The sequence below is a fragment of the Raphanus sativus genome, chromosome 3 (genome assembly GCF_000801105.2).
Source record: "Raphanus sativus cultivar WK10039 chromosome 3, ASM80110v3, whole genome shotgun sequence".
Lineage (NCBI taxonomy): Eukaryota > Viridiplantae > Streptophyta > Magnoliopsida > Brassicales > Brassicaceae > Raphanus > Raphanus sativus.
Genome location: NC_079513.1, coordinates 20,351,108 through 20,371,123, shown reverse-complemented (window position 1 = coordinate 20,371,123; position 20,016 = coordinate 20,351,108). Strand labels below are relative to the sequence as shown.

The 20,016-nt window shown below is 33.6% G+C and overlaps 3 protein-coding genes across 3 annotated transcripts; all 3 read right to left on the bottom strand.

Moving 5' to 3' along the window:
* Positions 1-2,989: 2,989 nt before the first annotated feature.
* Positions 2,990-6,611, bottom strand: LOC130509626 (uncharacterized). The gene is made up of 4 exons (XM_057005780.1): positions 4,256-6,611; positions 3,617-4,160; positions 3,434-3,533; positions 2,990-3,370 (listed from the first exon to the last, which is right to left on the bottom strand). Exons 1-4 carry the CDS (start codon positions 6,363-6,365, stop codon positions 3,005-3,007), a joined length of 3,120 nt encoding a protein of 1,039 aa, XP_056861760.1. The 5' UTR covers positions 6,366-6,611; the 3' UTR covers positions 2,990-3,004.
* A 4,583-nt stretch (positions 6,612-11,194) lies between these two features.
* LOC130509772 (putative defensin-like protein 31) lies at positions 11,195-11,695 on the bottom strand. Its single transcript, XM_057005963.1, has 2 exons — positions 11,635-11,695; positions 11,195-11,394 (listed from the first exon to the last, which is right to left on the bottom strand). Exons 1-2 carry the CDS (start codon positions 11,693-11,695, stop codon positions 11,210-11,212), a joined length of 246 nt encoding a protein of 81 aa, XP_056861943.1. The 3' UTR covers positions 11,195-11,209.
* Positions 11,696-15,746: 4,051 nt separating this feature from the next.
* On the bottom strand, positions 15,747-19,367 carry LOC108844225 (acyl-lipid omega-3 desaturase (cytochrome b5), endoplasmic reticulum). The gene is made up of 8 exons (XM_018617446.2): positions 18,949-19,367; positions 18,424-18,513; positions 17,637-17,703; positions 16,842-16,934; positions 16,562-16,747; positions 16,395-16,475; positions 16,164-16,301; positions 15,747-16,065 (listed from the first exon to the last, which is right to left on the bottom strand). Exons 1-8 carry the CDS (start codon positions 19,245-19,247, stop codon positions 15,868-15,870), a joined length of 1,152 nt encoding a protein of 383 aa, XP_018472948.1. The 5' UTR covers positions 19,248-19,367; the 3' UTR covers positions 15,747-15,867.
* Positions 19,368-20,016: the final 649 nt, after the last annotated feature.

The window sequence follows — 20,016 nt, the reverse complement described above, 5'->3', positions numbered from 1 at the left end:
AAAAAAAAATTTAATTAATAGAATTACTTACAGCGTAAATCTTGAACCACGTCTTTCGGATGTAGATAGGCGTCAATTTCCAGTTTGGATGCGCCATGGAGAAGTAACCTTTAATCGTCTCGGTTACATCTGTCGCAAGGGAATTGTCAACCCCAAACCTGGAAAAAATGAAAATTTAAATTATTTAATGAAGTTATAAATTAAAATAATTATTTAAAAAATACACTTACCATAAAGTCCCGTCGGGTCTGTCGGGGTCTATGATTGGTAAACCAGCTCTGCCTGGCATACCGAGAATATCCTCGACAGTGTACTGCTAGAAAGGAACAGTAGGTGGCACCATGAGATCGGAATGAACAGCGGCGGGGATCTCAGGAGGAGCCATTGGAGGAGGCACCGGAGGAGCCATCGGAGGAGCCATCGGCTGAGGCATCGGCTGAGCCATCGGCTGAGCCATCGGAGGAGGCATCGGAGGGAAGAAATGCTGAGTCTCGGGAACAGACTCCTGATCCAAAGAACCTGAACCGCCGGCACCTGAAGAAGAACCTGGCGGGTCTAACTGACTACCAGGCTCACCGAATATCTCCCTGTAGTGAGCAGAAAGCATGTGCTGGCGAACCTGCAAAAATATATTTTTTTGAGATTATGATCATCAATAATTAAAAAGCTATCATCAATAATTTAAAAATCTATCTAACGAACATAAAATCCGTAAACCTATCTAAATTCTCTAAACTAACCACCTAAACTAACCACCTATCTAAATTGTCTAAACTAATAATGGGGGCGAGGAAATTACCATTTTCGGAGGAGAGAGGAATGGGGAAGGAGTTGGAGACGAAATGGGGAGGAAGTGGAGAGGAAGTTGGGAGGAATGGATAGTGTGAGGTTTGTGAGGTTGTATATATAACTTACGGAGGTCTCGCAATTTCCTCGTAAGTTTACGAGGAATTAAAAAGGCCCGTGTTCCTCTTCCTCGTAAAAACCTTGTAAGTTTACGAGGAAATTGCGAGGCCCGTCCCAAATTAAACGATAAATTAGCGAGGCCCGTCTTTGTGTTCCTCGTAAAACCCTCGTAAGCTTACGAGGAAATTGCGAGGCCCGTCCCAAATAAAACGACGAAATATCGAGGCCCGTCTTTCTGTTCTTCGTAAATGCCTCGTAAGTTACGAGTTATTAACGAGGTTATTTTCTAAACCTCTAAACTCTAAACCCCAAACCTTAAACCCCATCTTTCTTATATTCTACTTCATATATTCATAACATATCAAACCTCAAAATTTATAACCACAATTCTTTAACTTCTAATATCCATCTTTTTTTCTAATATAAACTTATACAAAATCAAATTATTTATTTAAATTTTTTATCTTAATTGCAACAAAAATATAATCCTTTGAAAATTTGAAAATATAATCCTTTGAAGATTTGAAAATATAATCATTTGAAGATTGGGGTTTAGGGTTTAGGGGTTTGGGATTTAGACAAAATAGATAAGAAAGATGGGGTTTGGGGTTTAGGGTTTAGGGGTTTAGACAATATATCTCGTTAAAACCTCGTAAACCCACGTGGAAATAACGAGGAATTGAAAAAAAAAAGAAAGCCTCGTTAATTCCACGTAAGCTTACGAGGTCTTTACGACGATTTCCGCTTACGTGGAATTAACGAGGCCCGTGTATTTCTTTTTTTCTTCTTTCCTCGTTATTTCGTCGTAAATTACGAGGAATTAACGAGGTTTTCTTTCTAAACCTCTAAAATCAAAAACCCCAAACCACAAACACCATCTTTCCTATCTTCTACTCTTCATATTCCAATCTCAAAACTCAATCTTTTATTTTTCATTCAAAACCTCAAACTCAATATTCTTAACATTTCAAACCTCAATATTTATAATCACAATTCTTTAACTTCTAATATCAATCTCTTCTTCCTAATTTAAACTTATACAAAATCAAATTATTTATTTAAATATAATCATTTGAAGATTTGAAAATATAATCATTTGAAGATTTGAAAATATAATCATTTGAAGATTTGAAAATATAATCATTTGAAGATTTGAAAATATAATCTTTTGAAGATTTAAAAATATAATCTTTTGAAGATTTAAAAATATAATCTTTTGAAGATTTAAAAATATAATCTTTTGAAAATTATAAAATTATTAATGGGGTTTGGAGTTTGGGATTTCGACAAAATAGATAAGAAAGATGGGGTTTGGGGTTTAGGGTTTAGGGGTTTAGACAACATATCTCGTTAAAACCTCGTAAACCCACGTGGAAATAACGAGGAAAAAAAAAAAAAAGCCTCGTTAATTCCACGTAAGCTTACGAGGTTGTTACGACGATTTGCGCTTACGTGGAATTAACGAGGCCCGTGTATTTCTTTTTTTCTTCTTTCCTCGTTATTTCGTCGTACATTACGAGGAATTAACGAGGTTTTCTTTCTAAACCTCTAAAATCAAAAACCCCAAACCACAAACACCATCTTTCCTATCTTCTACTCTTCATATTCCAATCCCAAACCTCAATCTTTTATTTTTCATTCAAAACCTCAAACTCAATATTTTTTTCTTTATAATCGAATCACATGCATTAAATCTGAAAATCAATCATATTAAAACACAAATACATCAATCGGATACATTTTCGTCATCACTAGAAACATCATCATTTTCATTAAACACGTCTTCAACAGCTTCGTCTGTGCCATCGTCGGTAAGATCTTCATACTCATGATTATGCGGATCAATGAGAAGAATGTCATCAATTTGTTGTTCAGGTTCCTCGACTTCATTTATCTGTTCTTCTTGCAATGGTGGTTCTTCTCCACTTATGATTCTTCCTCGAGGTGTAACTTTGATCACGAATAACCAATTTATTCCCGATTCTCTCATCCGAGGGTATGGAAGGTAGCTAACTTGATCTGCTTGTGAAGCTGAGATGAAAGGCTCGAATTTGTTGTACCTGAAAATAAAGAAAACATAGAAGTAAGCTTATTCTGCTCATGTATGCCAAATAAAGAATTTGTTGTACCTTCGTCCACCATTGACATCAACTACACCGAATTTGTTAAACCGAACACCTCTGTTGACGACGGGGTCGAACCACTCACATTTGAAGAGGACGCATTTCAGCTTCAATATCCCTGGAAATTCCACTTCGATAATCTCTGTCAAGATACCGTAGAAATCGGTTTCCCCTTTCACACATATTCCATAGTTACTGGTCGCCCGCTGTCTACCATACTCATATGTGTGAAAAGTATAGCCTCGTGTGAAATACATCTGTGAAGTGGTGACCTTTACATGTGGAGATTGAATTACTTCATGTAACCACTTAGGATAATCTGCATCGTCGTCAAAATCAACCTGCAAAAACAAAGTGAACGTTAAAATACAAATCATTTATGAATAAAGAGTTTGAGTTAATACCTGACTCTTCAACCACTTTATAAAGTGTTGATCTTTCCTTTTGTCTACGTCAGTTGTGGATATACCAGGGAATGTTTCTTCGACTTGTGAAACAAATAGGCTGTAAAATCACATTTTATATTAATTAATATTTGGCAATTATATATATGTGTTAATTTATATATACGTGTCCATTTATGTTACCTTTCAAAATAACGAATCAATGGATCCTCACAATTAAGTAGAATATAGGTGTGTGCACTATGAGCGTCTTCTTCACTCGACCACCAAACCTCTTTTGATTTTCCACCCAGTCGTCCAATCTGGTTAAAGATGTCTGGAACACCAGCAACTGCGTATGTTGGCGCGACACCACCATCATCATATCTCCTTGGAGCTCTTTTCCGAGTACGTACTTTTGACGCAAAGTAGTACGATGTGAAGTGAGAAGTTTCTTCCGTCAAACTTCCAGCAATTATAGAACCTTCAACCTTTGTAAGGTTCTTTGCTTTTCCCTTCAAATATTTCATGGCTCGCTCATACTGATACATCCATCCGTAATGTACAGGTCCACGAAGCAATGCCTCATATGGAAGGTGGACAGCTAGATGCTCCATTACGTCAAAAAACCCAGGAGGAAATATCTTCTCCAAGTTGCACAATAAGATGGGAATGTTCTCTTGAAGCTGTTCCACGACTTCTACTTTAAGGGTGCGGGTGCTCAGATCCCTGAAAAATGCTCCAATGCCTTGTATATTCTAAAAACAATTATACACATATTAGTCATATATATTTCAAACTAAATCATTATGTATAAAATAATTGCAATAATAAATATAGTACCTGCAAGTGCTTCATGTACGTTTGTAGGAAGTAGCTCCGCAAAAGCAAAGGGAAGTAGTCGTTGCATAAAGACATGACAGTCATGACTCTTCATCCCGGAGAACTTTTGACCCTTTTCAACGCATCTAGACAGATTTGAAACATACCCATCGGGGAATTTCACTTCTGATGCTACCCAGTTGAACAACACCGACTTTTTTTCTGAAGACAATCTGAATATCGGAACAGGAACTTGCCCATTGCTGTTTATATGTAACTCGCTTCTTAAGCAAATATCCGGCAAGTCTAACCTCGATTTTATGTTGTCTTTTGTCTTCCCCGGGACATTCAATATTGTATTCATGATGTTCTCAAAGAAATTATTCTCTATATGCATCACATCGAGGTTGTGGCGCAGAAGAAGATCCTTCCAATATGGCAACTCCCAAAATATACTCTTCTTGTGCCAGTTGTGATGAACACCGTAAGAATCAGGCATATTAGGGGGAACATGCCAATTACCACCACGAGGAACTGTTTCCAAAGCTCCATAGTAATCGAGTTGCTTTTCAGTTTCTTCTCCAGTTAAATATGGAGGAGGAGTGTCTCTCACAACCCTTTTGTGCCTAAACAATGTCTTGTTTCTTCGGTACGGATGGCCAATGGGAAGAAATCTACGATGACAATCGAACCAACTTGTCTTCCTCCCATTCTTCAGTTGAAACGCATCTGTCGCTCCATTACAATATGGACAAGCTAATCTTCCATGTGTAGTCCATCCCGACAACATCCCATAGGCAGGAAAGTCACTTATGGTCCACAAAAGCATCGCTCGCATCGTGAAATTCGTCTTCGTTGAGCAGTCATACGTCCTCTCCCCTGTTGACCACAAATCCTTCAACTCTTTTATCAGTGGTTGCAGGAAAACATCCAGCGACCTTTTAGGATGTTTCGGACCAGGTATTAATATGGTCAAGAATAGCAACTCCCGTTGCATGCACATCTCCGGTGGCAGGTTGTATGGCGTAAGAAAGACTGGCCACAATGAATATTGTCTCCCTGACATTCCGAATGGACTAAATCCATCTGTGCATAATCCGAGATACACATTCCGGATATTGCTAGCGAATTCCGGATATACTTTGTTAAAATGTTTCCAGGCTCTTGCATCTGATGGATGTGTCATCTCACCATCCGTCTGAGTATGCTCGGCATGCCATCTCATCTTTCCAGCAGTCTGCTCTGATTGGTACAATCTTTTCAATCTGTCTGTAATTGGTAGGTACCACATCCTTTGGTACGGTACCCTATTACGTCCCCGTCCTTGCGGCTTGAATCGTGGCTTCTTGCAGAATCGACATTCTTCTAACTTCTCATCATTTCCCCAGTAGATCATGCAGTTGTCGATGCAAACATCTATCATCTCCGAAGGCAACCCAAGACTATACACCAGTTTCTGAATCTCATAATAAGAATCAGCAGACACATTGTCTTCCGGCAAATACTCTTTGAACAAGTCTGCCCATTCATTCATGCAACTTTCAGGTAGATTGTGATCAGTTTTAATATTCATCATTCTAGCAGCCAACGACAATTTAGAGAGACCTTCTCTACAACCACTGTAAAGTGGTTGATTCGCCGCATTTAACATTTCATAAAACTTTTTTGCATCTATGTTAGGTTCTTCATCTTCATCATGAGCTACAAATGCATCAGTTACCATATCATGAACCCTATCAAAATCTACCATCTGCTCCTCCTGATGGTAACTAGGTTCATTATGCAAATGAAGAGCAACCGGTTCTTCCTGAAAATTGCTATTACTACTACTAGCTTCGTTCTGATCATAATTATTATAACCTTCTCCATGTTGAAACCAGATATAGTAATTTGGCGTGAAACCTCTATTTATTAAATGCTTCCAAACATTTTCACGATTTGCCAATTTCGAATTGTTGCATTTCCGACATGGACAGAACATCTTACCGCTTTCTAGGGCGAGCGGTGTGGAATCTGCTTGATGCATAAATGTATCCAGTCCTGCAATGTATTCTTTCGTCACTCTCCCGTTAGCATCTCTATGCATATACATCCACCTCCGCAACTCGTAGACATTCCCGGAGCCTGACATTTTTTTCCTTTCACATTTTTCTTTTTTTTTTCTTGTTGGTGTGTTTAAAATGATGTTGAAACTTCCATATTTATAGAAAATTTTCGAATCTGGTAGTTGAAGTTTTGCGATGAATTTGCGAGGAAAAGGTAGGTAGCCAAAAAAAACGTGCTTTAAAATTCCTCGTTAAGTTCACGTATATCATTTCCTCGTAAAGGTGACGTAAATTTACGTTGATTTAACGAGGAAAGTATATTTCCACTTTTTCTCGTAAAGATAATGCAAGCTTTACGTGGTCTTTACGAGGAAAGTGTATTTCCTCGTAAAGACCACGTAAAGTTACGTGGGCTTTACGACAAAAAAATTGTCTTCGTTAGTTTACGAGGAAATAACGAGGTTTATTTTTTTCTTTGTAAATTCCTCGTAAGTTCCTCGTAAATTTACGAGGATTATATTTCCTCGTTAACTTTTCTCGCCAAAATGTTGTTTTCTTGTAGTGTTGGTGTTGGCGATGTTGAAGAAGATGGTGAGGGTAATGGCGATGAAGACATAGTTACGTGGTCATGAATCGCTAGGTTTGGTGTTTTTTTGTTAATAATATTACTAGGGTTTTGTTTAAATGTCACGTAAGTGAAAGAGATTTTTTCTTTTCCTTTTTATTTAATATTTATTTTAGTTTGGTGAATGCAAGAATTATCAAAAGTCGTAGTGGGATTATGGGTTTCTAGTTTTAGATGGGTTATTTTTTTTTTGTTAGAGATTTTCTATAGTTTAGAATTTCTCAGAGTTTATGTCGTGTTTTTTTTCATAGTTTGGGATTTCTGGTTATAGTTTAACCATTACGGGGGAGTTCTAGTTGAACGCTCAAATTTCTTAGGTCAGTTATTTTTTAGTCTAATGTATGGACTGTCCAGGTTATAGGACGATCGTTTTTGGAGCTGCAGTTGCGCCCACGGGATGTATTCCTATTGTCAAGACCAAAGAAGAGCTGAAATTTTCATCCTCCTTGTCTAAGTTGAAGTTCATTCCCGAAGGAATCTACTGATTTGTTTTCCTCGATATAGTGTCCACGACATACGTGGTCTGCTTTGTGGTTGCAGATTTACGTGTTGCATTCCACGTTTGTCGTGCGTGGGAGTATTAGAGATATGTCGGGCCGGAAGATGTATATCTTACGGACCAGGATTGTAAAGCCCGTGAAACCCATGAAGACCTTGAAAACTAAAAGGAAAGACTTGAAAAGCAAGTCAACCTCAATATATTCTTAGCATATTTTCATTACGTGTTTGGGAAAGTTAACATTATCTAATGTCAACATTATGTTAATGTTAGCAATATATATAGATCTTGTATTCTTTTATCAAACACAACACAATAATATTATTATATTCTATTCTATTTTACAGTATCAGAGTGTACAAGATGATCACAGAGACAACCCCCTGTCTGCTCCATCTGATTCTCGCCATTGAACGAGATCCAAAACATTAGATTGTGCAACAGAAATAGTTACATTCTGTAATAAGGAATGTTTGTCTTGTTGTTTGGAGTTTATATGAAATTAATGCTTGATTTTTCTAATTATGTGTGTTATCAACTGTTTCATCTTCTTCTTTCTTCCATATAACTAAGCCTTTTGATTATTTGAATACAGTTTGTAATAAATTAAACCATTTTCTGTAAACTCTATTGTGTTCTTCTAGTCACGTGAGTTCATATCTTGTTTGTCGTATCCTGATTCTCACCCGGCTCAAACTTTTTTTGGCCTAGTGCAATGATATGAACTCTCCTGTGACACAAACTCTCCTCTGTCTGTTCGAAATGTTTGTAATGCAGCTCTAGTTTCTTGTTCAGTAAGTGTTTTGAACCTTTTAAACTTATCAAAAGATTCCGTTTTGTTTGTTAACAGCACTGTCAACATATAATGTGAGAAGTAATTGATGAGAAAAAAGACATATCCCTTGCGTGCTGGAATAGGAGGAGTAATTGGCCATCATAAGTCTCCGTGATTAAGCTTGAGAGGTCGAGTGGCTCAATATGCAGATTGTCTAGTCTGTTTTCCAAATAAGCATGACATACACATATCTTTTCCTACCGTGATGTTAGGTATCCAGTAACTAGTACCTTGTTGATCATCATCTTCTTTGTTTTGGTATTGATGTGGCCAAGTCTCGAATGCCACTTAGATGACTTGGTTGGTGTCGTTAGTTGAAGACATTGATCAAACTCGCTTTTCAAGATGACTTTGTATAAACGGTTCCTTGATATTGTTGTCCTTACCATAAGTTGCCTGAATCGATCATAGAGCATCAATTTATCATCGTTCATTCCCATTTCACAGCCTGACTTGGTTGCTTGAAAAAGACTGAAAATGTTTCTCTTTAAACCTGGTATAAAGTAGACGTTGTTTGTGTCCAAAGATAAACCCAATCTTGACAGTACATCTTTCTTAAACTGATCACTGAAGTAACAACTTTTGATGTGTAATTAGAAGTAGCAAATTTGATCTAGTTCATGAGATTTATAGAACTGAGGACCCCAAAGATAGAAAAAAGTGAGAAGATATAAGCTGGTGTCTTGGAAGATCGATCACATTAGCTATGGGTCCTTTCTCTACTCTGCTCTACTTACCAGTAGGTTTGGGTCTCTAAAAACTAAATTTCTAAACACAAAAATTATCATAAAATGAATAAAATTATTAGAAGTAGTTATTAAAATTATCTTAAGATGTTTGTTAGTTTACTTTGGATTAGTATTGGTGTATCCATTTTCTATTTTGTTTTAATAGTTCTCATTATTTAGAATTATTTGTCTACAAGACTCAATAATATAATCCAGTGTTAAAAAAATGTCAATACTACATAAGTAACAATAGACAATCGTCAGTTGTTTAATTTTGTATATTTACTAGATAAAAACATCATTATCAATACACCTAACCAGATTCCAACCAATAAAAAGATAGATTAGAATAAAAAGTCAATAAATTTTGCATTGAAATCATAAAACGACACTTATTTTTAAATGAAAATTTTATTTCAAAACGACATATAGGGAGTACTATCTTTGGTCTATGTCGGTTTATGTCTTGACAAATCATAGACTCACCATCTTCGTCCAAGTTATATATCCCAGTACCATACACCAGTAACCATAGGAACATGAGGATCCGCACTAGCACAAACTTACCATATCCAACTTCATTCATACTTGGATGATTTGATGCCCAATGGCTATATCACTTCAACCACAGCCTTATGAAGACACTTTCAATGCACATGAATGTCCCAAGACACCAGACTTCTACACAAAACTCGTAAGGCCAAGAGAATCATCAGGTTCCATATTTTTGGCCAAGAAAGCTATTTAAGGCCAACAACTCTTTCCCTTTATTTTCTTTGATCTCCTTCTAATTTTTAGCTTAGCCATCTTTATCTTCAGAGTCTATTTAAGTTCATGGTCGTCCATTGTAGAAAGCACCTTTCAATCAAGCAAAATGTTCTATAAAAGAAATTGTTTTTTTCTACAAAGAATGTCTTTGAAATATCTTATCTTAGATATATTTAAGTGGTTCATTTGTTTCTCTTGATTAGTGGATTAGGATTGCTCGTGTGATTCTAGAAATTCTGGCTCGGCACCGATTGAGAGAGTCATTCACACCCACTGATTAAAAAAGCTAATCAAAGGTTTCACCACCATCTCTACGTTCGATCATCTTCCGCCAAGCTTTCTTCGATCATTTTAATCACCTTTTGAGAACAAGACTATGGAGTGATTCTCAATCGTGTATTATCTGATTTTTCTAATAGAATTATGATAAATAAAATTTGTAGTACTCCGACAGTTATTGACTAATGGGTCTCCTATATCTGCTCATTTGGCATGTGCAATGTCCCGATATGTTAATTTGTCTGGAGGTTTTAAAATCTTGTTTACAGATCATGAAGTCACCATCATTTTCCGATCATTTGCACAATGTCACAGATATATGTTACAAGGTATATGTTAAAATACGTTAATTTTTCTACTGGCTCAAAAAAGCTTTTTTAATTTTTTTATACAAGGTATGTGTTAAGATAATATACATAGATGTACTTCTTTCCAGATCTTTATTATAATACTGGGAGTGGAAGATTAGCTTTCAAGTATAATTTTATCAGTAGAATCGATTGGTTCAAATCCCACATAAACTTAACACATTAGAAGAAAATAAGAATATTATAGAAAATACCTTTTCTCAAATTTTGAAATGAAGCATATCATATCATCAATTAGACCTTGACAATTTCCCCCAAATTTATAAAATTGAACTTTTTATATGAGGAATCAGATGTTTAATCTTTAATTATACAAGTATTAAGACAAATACTGTTTTTTACAAATAGATGTGTTCTAAAACAGTACTCTATTGGTTGGGGATTAGCCTATAGCTCTTACGTGTACGTATATTATTTTGTGATGATCAATAAATTTAACATCATCAAAAAAAAATTAGTTAAATATTATTCCACGTATAAATTTTCATTTGAATTGTTTATTTCGTTGATAAAGAAATTTTTTTTTGGCAGAATCGAACATCCAAAACAGTAAGATGTGTGGCTCACGTTAGTTATGTGAAGTAGATAGCTCGTATCTCGAATTCTTTGTTATTTTAATGAAAATTTGTGATTGCGGACTTGACAACAATTCTAAACTTTATTAATTCAGTTTATTTGATGCATAGTATGATCATATAACAGTCCACATTGAGAACAGAATTAAAGTTGAAATGCACTTTTTATTTGCGTAACTATTTTTCTTCAGTATTCCAATTAAATTAGATGATTGAGATATATATTTTTGTTCGAATTTGAAGAGTTGTTATCTTAAACAGCCGGTGTAGGAGAGTTTACAAAGCACGCACATGTATCTTTGATAGAATTAGGATACCATTTGATGCATTCTCCGCCTTTAGGAAAGCCTGAATTATTGCACGTCTGACTGCAGTTCGGAATCTGTGCGCAAGGACCTATAGGAATTAGCTTACTCCTATCTTGAGCTTCCGCAAAATCTGGATATATTCAGAAAAAATTAGGGAATTATTGAAGAACATGATTTTTTGTTAGTGTGCAAAGTAATATCTCAAACACTTGTCCTATAACAAAAAAAAAATGTATATACTTTGACCAAAACTATATAATATTTTACACTACATACATGAAGGGATATATGATATAATATCAAATAAAAAGAAAATAATCAACTTATATTGCATACTTTTTTTTTTTGAAAAAAAACTTATATTGCATACTTAGAGTCAAGAGAATTGCCAAACACAACGCCAAAAAATCACGATTGCTTATTGATATCATTTTGGTCTTTTGTTTTGATTGATCTAGTTTTTCTTATGAATGTGAATAGTTTCAAACTTTATATATATAGATATATACATTTGAAATATTCTTTAAATATACGAATCCTGTTTTGATTATATACTATACTGGAGATGATATCTTTTTGACTCAGACTATTAGTTTGACTTTCTTTCACAAGCAACAAGTTGATTAATGAGGAAAGTCAAACCGCAAGAATATAATTTTAAAAAAAAAATTCACAATCGCAATCTTGAGGATTCTTATAACTTATATATACTATTAAAGCAAGATTATATTCTAAAATTTTAGGATCATGTCTTTGGATTTTTATCATATTTACAATACAATATTTTTTATTTTCAAATTTAGCCATCAATCAATATTATTTAATACAAGAAAATAAATAACTTGCTAAATAAAAGTACAACATATGAAAAACTATATATATGGCATATCGATTATTCTTTAAGAGTTTAGTTAATCTTAGAATTATTAATTTCGACAACAATCATTGTTATTTAAAAAGATTTTGGAAGATATAAATATATTTAAAACAAATTTCTAAATTATGGTCACTGAATTTGTCTCATCATTAAAAAGAATACAATATTAAAAATATTAAGTATATTTTAATTTTAGAATCCGTATACCATTCAGAATGCTTCAAAATATTCCCTAAAAATATTAACAATATAAATACTAAAATAGCTAAACATGTTTTCCTATCTACATTATTAAATTTGAAGTGATAATATAAATTAAAACTTGAAATAACATTTTAATTAAATCTAATGTCATTTTTCACTGATAAATATAATTAATTTTAATAAATAAATTTACAAAAACATGATAGATATGAGTTTCCTTATAAATCATAGGTATTACATTAAATTACCTAATACTTAGATAATTTAAAAGATTGCAATCTTTCAATTATTTAATACTTAACAAAAATGAAGATTGAAAAATATACATCACATTGTGCTTAGACTTATAAAAATAATACACTCTAAATGGCTGTCAAACGAGACACCACATACAGAACGATGTAACTGTATAAATAACCACAGAGGTATTATCTTCATTTGTTTTTCTATTCAGTTTGTTTTTTAGTCTGGACTTTTGAACGATTTTACTTACATACATCCATTTTCAAATAGAAACTTAAATTTAACAAAATTATTTATTTTATCTAATTTTACATTTAATTAAATTAAAAATAATCAAGTTAAAAGTTTCTAAATTTTAACAAATTATTGTTAAATAAAATACAATTTTAAATTATATTTCTGTGCATATGAAGTTAAAAATACCATAAAATAAATTTTCTATTAAAATCCAACATAATTAGGACGAATGAAACCTTGGTTGAATATTTATGTACAATTCTTTGAGCTATGCTAAGAGATACATATCCTATCCAGTTTTGTATAGCATATCCAACCATCAATTATTCCCATATTTTCAAAGAGGGTGAACAGTACATCCAAATATATGGAGTACTATTCAGTTTTTTATAACGCTATTCATTTTTATTTTTGTCTCTATGTATTTTACAAATGCATGAAAACTGTTTATATACAATGGAATCTCTATAAATTAATAAATATTATAAATTAATAAACCTTGGTTGAATATTTATGTACAATTCTTTGAGCTATGCTAAGAGATACATATCCAGTTTTGTATAGCATATCCAACCATCAATTATTCCCATATTTTTCAAAGAGGGTGAACAGTACATCCAAATATATGGAGTACTATTCAGTTTTTTATAACGCTATTCATTTTTATTTTTGTCTCTATGTATTTTACAAATGCATGAAAACTGTTTATATACAATGGAATCTCTATAAATTAATAAATATTATAAATTAATAAATATCACCGATCCTACGTTGAACCAGTGTAAAATTTGACAAAAAAAAATTAACATATTTTTTTTTTGTCGACAACATTACAGACTCATGTGGACTCTGTAAACCAAAGGGGTTGTTCTGTATCCATATGGACGGTAAACGACGTCTGTTGCTTCACACCACGTGCTAAGCTGTCTGCCTTTTAATGTCATGTAAAAAAAATTAACATAATTTGATAAAATTATGAGATAAGAATTTTTAAATCTTATATAAATATATGGTCTCAATATAAATATAGTTTAATTTTCATTCATAGTGAAATTTATCTTTATTATTTTTTAATCTCTCTTAATATACTAATTTTATTTTGTTATTTTACACTTAAAATAAATTCATATTTACCGTACACCTCAAATAATCAAATAATAACAATAGAAAACTAAATATCTGAACCCGACCGAACCTGAACTAAAAATATCTGAACCCAACCCGAAATACATAAATTCCCGAACCAGTTTTCTAGCCTTATATCAAAATATCCAATCTGAACTTGAACAGGTACCCGAACTCACACCCCTAGCTTTTAGAAAAAATCTAAACATAACACCAAATTTAATGTTTTAGTTCATTTTTATCTAATAATAACACTACATTTACATAATATGTTTATAATTCTTTTTTTTTTGTCGATAAGATTACAGACTCATGTGGACTCTGTAAACCAAATTGGTTGCTCTGTATCTATATGGACAGTAAACGACGTATGTTGCTTCACACCACGTGCTAATCTATCCGCCTTATTGTTTTGCGTCCTTGATATATGAATAATCTCCGAGCTATAAAAAATTCTCTGGAGACTTTTGATGTCTTCTAAGTAACTTGCAAAAGCCGGCCATTCTTCAGGTTCCGAAACCATCTTCACCAATTGAGAACAATTTGTTGCAAAAGTAACATTGTACTGCCGTAAATTCCGCATACATTCCATTGCCGAAATGAGAGCCTCAACCTCCGCATGTAAGGGTGATTGACTTACTCTTGTGTTTCGAGCTCCCAATAGTCCTTCAAATCCCTCTAAAGTACTGTACCATCCCTGACCAGAAAAACTATCACCTAATTTCCATGAACCATCCGTAAAATACCATCTGCCCGGTATAAGCGGTAAAGCCATCCCAGACATTTCCGGAACGTGATTCTTTGTTACTATAGTTTGTTGAGCGTCCAACCATAGCAATGATTCAGTCATAGCCAGTTTAAGGGTATCCTTTGGGTCTATGTCCAAATTACTAAAGACCTTATTGTTTCGGCCTTTCCATATATACCAAAGTATCCACGCAAAATGATGGTCATCCATTGCCGGTTTGATCCTCCAAAATAAATAATCCATATTCGTAAACAGGGATTGTCCTGGAAAAAATTCCGGGTGCGAAGGAATCATTGATAGAGCCCAAACCTGAACTGCTGGTGGGCATTCAAAAAATACATGATTTACAGATTCCTCAACTACTCCACACCTGTCGCATCCAATATCTCCCTTGAGGCCCCTGACTTTTAGATTTTTCCTAACAGCTATGCAACCTGACAGCAATTGCCATAGAAAATGTTTCATCTTTGGTGGACACCGCACTTTCCAGCAATGTGCTTTAAGAACCGTAACTATCGGGCCAAACTCTATCGTTCCGATCCCCCTATCTGGGTATGCTCGTTCTAATTGATATCCAGATTTGACCGTATATTTGCCATTTTTTGTAAAGTGCCAACCATTCTGGTCTGCTATTGGTACCCTGCTCAAGGGTATACTCTCCACAATCTTGACATCCTCAGGTTCCATAATTTCCTGTAAAGCCATTGAATTCCATGTACGCGACGAACTATCAATAAGAGAGTCGACCATAAAATCGGGCAAAAGAACATTGTGTTTTTTATTTGCTGGTCTCGGGCGGTTGGTTGGGAGCCAGGGATCATTCCATACTGATATAGAAGATCCTGATCCCACCCTTTTGATTAGTCATTTGCTAACCAGAGATTTAGCAGTGTTTATAATTCTTCTTATAAATTTAATAATTTTAATCCTTTATAATAATGATAATTATTATCTTGCAATTTCTTTCTAATCATTTTGGAATCATTTCTTATTAAGACTACACGGAACTTAATGTTTCAAAAATTCTATTGGAGTTGCAGGCCTGAGATTTTATCTATCAGTAAAAATAATTTCACGAGTACAATTTAACTTAAAAACAGCAATAAGTTTTTTTTTTTTAAAGACTGGTTCATTCTTAATAGAACTAAACAAAAAGGGGGGAAGAAAGTTTAATTGATTTTCGATTTGACTGAAGCATAAACGTAGAGATCTGGATCCGTTTCATAGAAGACTATGTCACCAGTGTCACTGACGTAATGATCCTTCTTAATACTTGCTACCAAACTCTCCACCAAGTGGATCGGAATTGCTCCTGACGTCTTTGGTTCTCTGTAATATCTTCCCAACACATGTTTAGCTGCTTTTGTCTGTCACATTCCATTTAAAATCACTACATTAGTAACTAATCACCCTTTAATCAAATGATTTAGATATAAGTAGAGAGAGAGAGAGTGAGATAACTCACAGCATCGACCAAGTGATAGTGAGGGATTTGTGGGAAAAGATGATGGATCACGTGAGTTCCAATATCGTGATGAATGTTGTTGAAAATTCCGTAATCTCTATCAATAGTTGTTAATCCTCCACGTAGGTAACTCCATTCCTATTATTATTCACAAAACATCAAGAATTAAGATTAATCAAATACTAATTATTACATTTTTTGTCAAATACTCGTAATCGTTGATTTAATTACCTTGCCTCTGTACCAAGGCAACTTCTCATCATGACCGTGGTGATGCAAGTAAGTGACAGCGTCCAACCACATCACAAAGATCTGAATTTTCAAAATTTTGTGTCAAAAACAAATCATATAAATTGATATTAATAAATCTATACACTATGATATACTAAGAAACTTACGATGTATGGTACACCGTATACTTTGAGAACTGTGACTGGACCAACGAGGAAAGAAAGATAGATAAGAATAGCCAACATTACGGACCAGCAAGAAGTTGAAGTTGCAATAAGCTTTCTCTCGCTTGGAGCAAATAAACCACTGTATGGGTTAAAATGTGACCCTTCTTTTCCAGGACTTCTGTACCACTGCGGTAAAACCAAACAAAAATAATAATTTATATTATTTATAAAACAAAATCTAAAACGAATTTTATTAAATTGTAGGAATTTAGGAAAATACCAGATATATAGGGTAAGCGAGCATGGGGAGAGGGACAGTGTATCTGAGCATCCGAGTACTGTGGGGTAAATTCTTGTATAACTTTTCTGGTAACTGAAAGGAACAATTAAAATGAATTTTAGTAATCAAGATTGAAGTACTTGGGAAAAATAGTACTTAGAAATGTATTGTATATTCATTGCATGCAAAATGTTTATAAGCTTTTGACTAATAAATTATTTTAGTTAGTTTTCGAGACAGATAAATTGTAAGCTACGGAAAAGCCAAACTAGAGAAAGTAAATAATAATACCAGAATAAAAGTAAATGCATTTAGAGGAGTAAGAAATTCGAAATTAAAAGCATTTGCATTAGTGAGTCTTTCACGAGATTTAATCACCAAAATCCCTTATTTGAAAGACTTTCACATGAGCTTGTCATAAACACAAGTCTTCCAATTTTTCTAAAAACTTTTTAATTAAATATTAATACAATTGATTAATACAATTGATAAAGGTTCACCAATATACAAATAGGAGTGGTCCGTTGTCACATACCATTATGTATTTTTTATTTTACAAAAATGTTACTACTATAAATCGCTAAAAAAAATTAACGGTGGTTAACTATGACACTAGCAAACTGTTTATACTACAGCTAAAAAACAAAGCTGACAAGTGGTCGTTCTGGCCTCAAATTGGTATAAACTACTCTATAAACATATAGGATCATAAGAACACTGAAATGACGGAAATTCGAAAAATAAATTAATATTTTGAAAAAGACAAATAGAAATTATCAAAGAGGTAAAGGTTACCGGAACCCAAGACTCGTCGTTTTCAACATGGCCATGGTTCTGGTGGTGTGTCCGATGGCTTAGTCTCCTGCAGCCTCAAATTATTGAATAGGAGTATGTATTTTCATAAAAGTTAAATGGTATATAGTGTCGCTTTCATGGCAGATTAACAATCTCACTCTTTTAAGTTATTTTTATTGCCAGGAATAAGTGACAATAATGTCGCAGCAAAATAATGCATGTAAGTCTATTTTCAAAGATATTTGAAGATAATGTTACATTTACCAAACAAAAAATATATAATGTTACATTGTAGACTTGTAGTACTACATGAGACCATCTTTATGGGAGGTTTGAACACAGTTTTTCGATGATTAAAACAAAAGACAGTTTCTCATTATTAAAAATGAAGAAATAGAAAAAAATAAAAGATAAAAGGAGTAATTTCTCAATGAACAAATTCATGAATAATTCTTAAAATATCTAAAAAAACACTTGACCTTTAATAATTGGTTTAATATTGTTTATAAATTAAATTATAAATTAAATTCAAAATACTAATGACCAAATATAAAAGTTTTTAATGCTTTTTTCATTCGTTGCTAAAGATTTGATGCTTTTCGACAGGAATAAGAAAAGCTACCTCACATGCATTATTTCATCATAAATTTGGCTCTAGACAAATAAAAAAGAACAAACAATAAATAGTTTTTCAGTTATCAGATCATAGTTTACTAACTTGCACCAAGTATAAAAAATGAAAATTTAATAAATAATATAATGAAAAGGGCTAATAAAATTGACTCACCACCCATGATAAGGAACGAGGATGAAGGAATGAAGAATATGGCCAACCACACTATTCAGCAGAGGAATGTCTGAGAAACTCCCATGTCCACTGCCATTATTCAATTCTATTTCACATCATTATTCATCATAGACATATGTATCATTGATTGCACTATTTATTTAAACTTTCCATGTTTGTTTGTTTTAAACGCTTCAACAAGGTATATGACTTTAACCAAAAAAAAACAAGGTACATGACGCGTCACATCTCTAAATCTCGAAATAGATTGGAATACACCAAAATTAAAAATAAACAATATTATCTTTCCTGTTTAAGAAAAATAATATAAATATTCTTGATATTTTACTTTAATTATAAGTTCAGAGATCCATAAAATGCGGAAGCAGTAGTAATTATAGAGAACAAAGATTTTGTTTTGTAACGAGTGGTACGACCGATGAACGGTGTTAGTGGAACACTGACTGAAAAAGAAAATCTAAAACAAAAATAAACCGATGCAATGCAAAATGGAAGAAACTTTACCAGTCGTGGCCGAGGACAAAGATGGCCCAGAAAAGGGTTCCTTGAGCGACCCAGTAGAGAGGCCAGAGGAACCAGCTATCAATATACACGGCGGCAATGGCCAAAGCCGCGACGGCGCAAATGTCTCTGACGACGTAGCTCATAGATCTCAAAGGACTTTTCACCCAACAATGCTTAGGAATCGCAGCCCTTATGTCCCCGATCTTAAACGGCGGTTGTGCGCTTGGATCAAACCCTTCTTCCTTTCGGGCCCTGGCATCTCCGTTCACATTGGTACGTTGGTCCATAGCAACAACCATCCTGGGAGAGAGAGAGAGATTTGGAGGAAGATTATCTCTCTATGTTTCAAAAAAAAGAAAGAAAGTGGGAAGTGGAATGTGGTGAAGAAAGGGTTTGATGTATTTTGGGGTCCGTGAAGCTTAGCTTGTTTATATAAAGGGAAAGGAGGATAGTAGACATTGAGATACTACAAACTGTTTTTTTACTACTATTTACTCATTCCATTTCTAAAAACAATTGCTTAAACATTTTTCTGGCAGATTAAAAACATGACTAAAATATGTTTATCTTTTCTGTTACACATACTTAACCAACAATATATTAAGATAAATAAATTAATTTATAAAATCAGTACAGTTTAAAATTACTATAAAAAATAAATATAATCAGTATTGAAATTCAAAAATGTTATTCTTTGTATAACATAAGAATTGTTAAAATGATATACTTTAAAATATGCTTATCTTACGCAAAAGTAAAGATATAAAACTTTCCATCTATATTTTGTCTCAGATTATATTACTTTTAACGGCGGGTAAAAACCACAAATATAAAAATCTGAATAAAATAATTAAAGAAATTAAATCGGATTGAATTCGACATAAATATCTAAATGAATATTGTTTTATGGCATTTGAGATTTTATTTTTACGTAAATTAAATTATAATGGATAGATCTGAGCATGAATCGGAAATCCGGGTTTTTGAAAATATTTATGATTTGCTTCGCATGTTATGAATATCTAATTTTTTATTTGCTTTGCTTCGGAGAAATACGAATATTCGGAA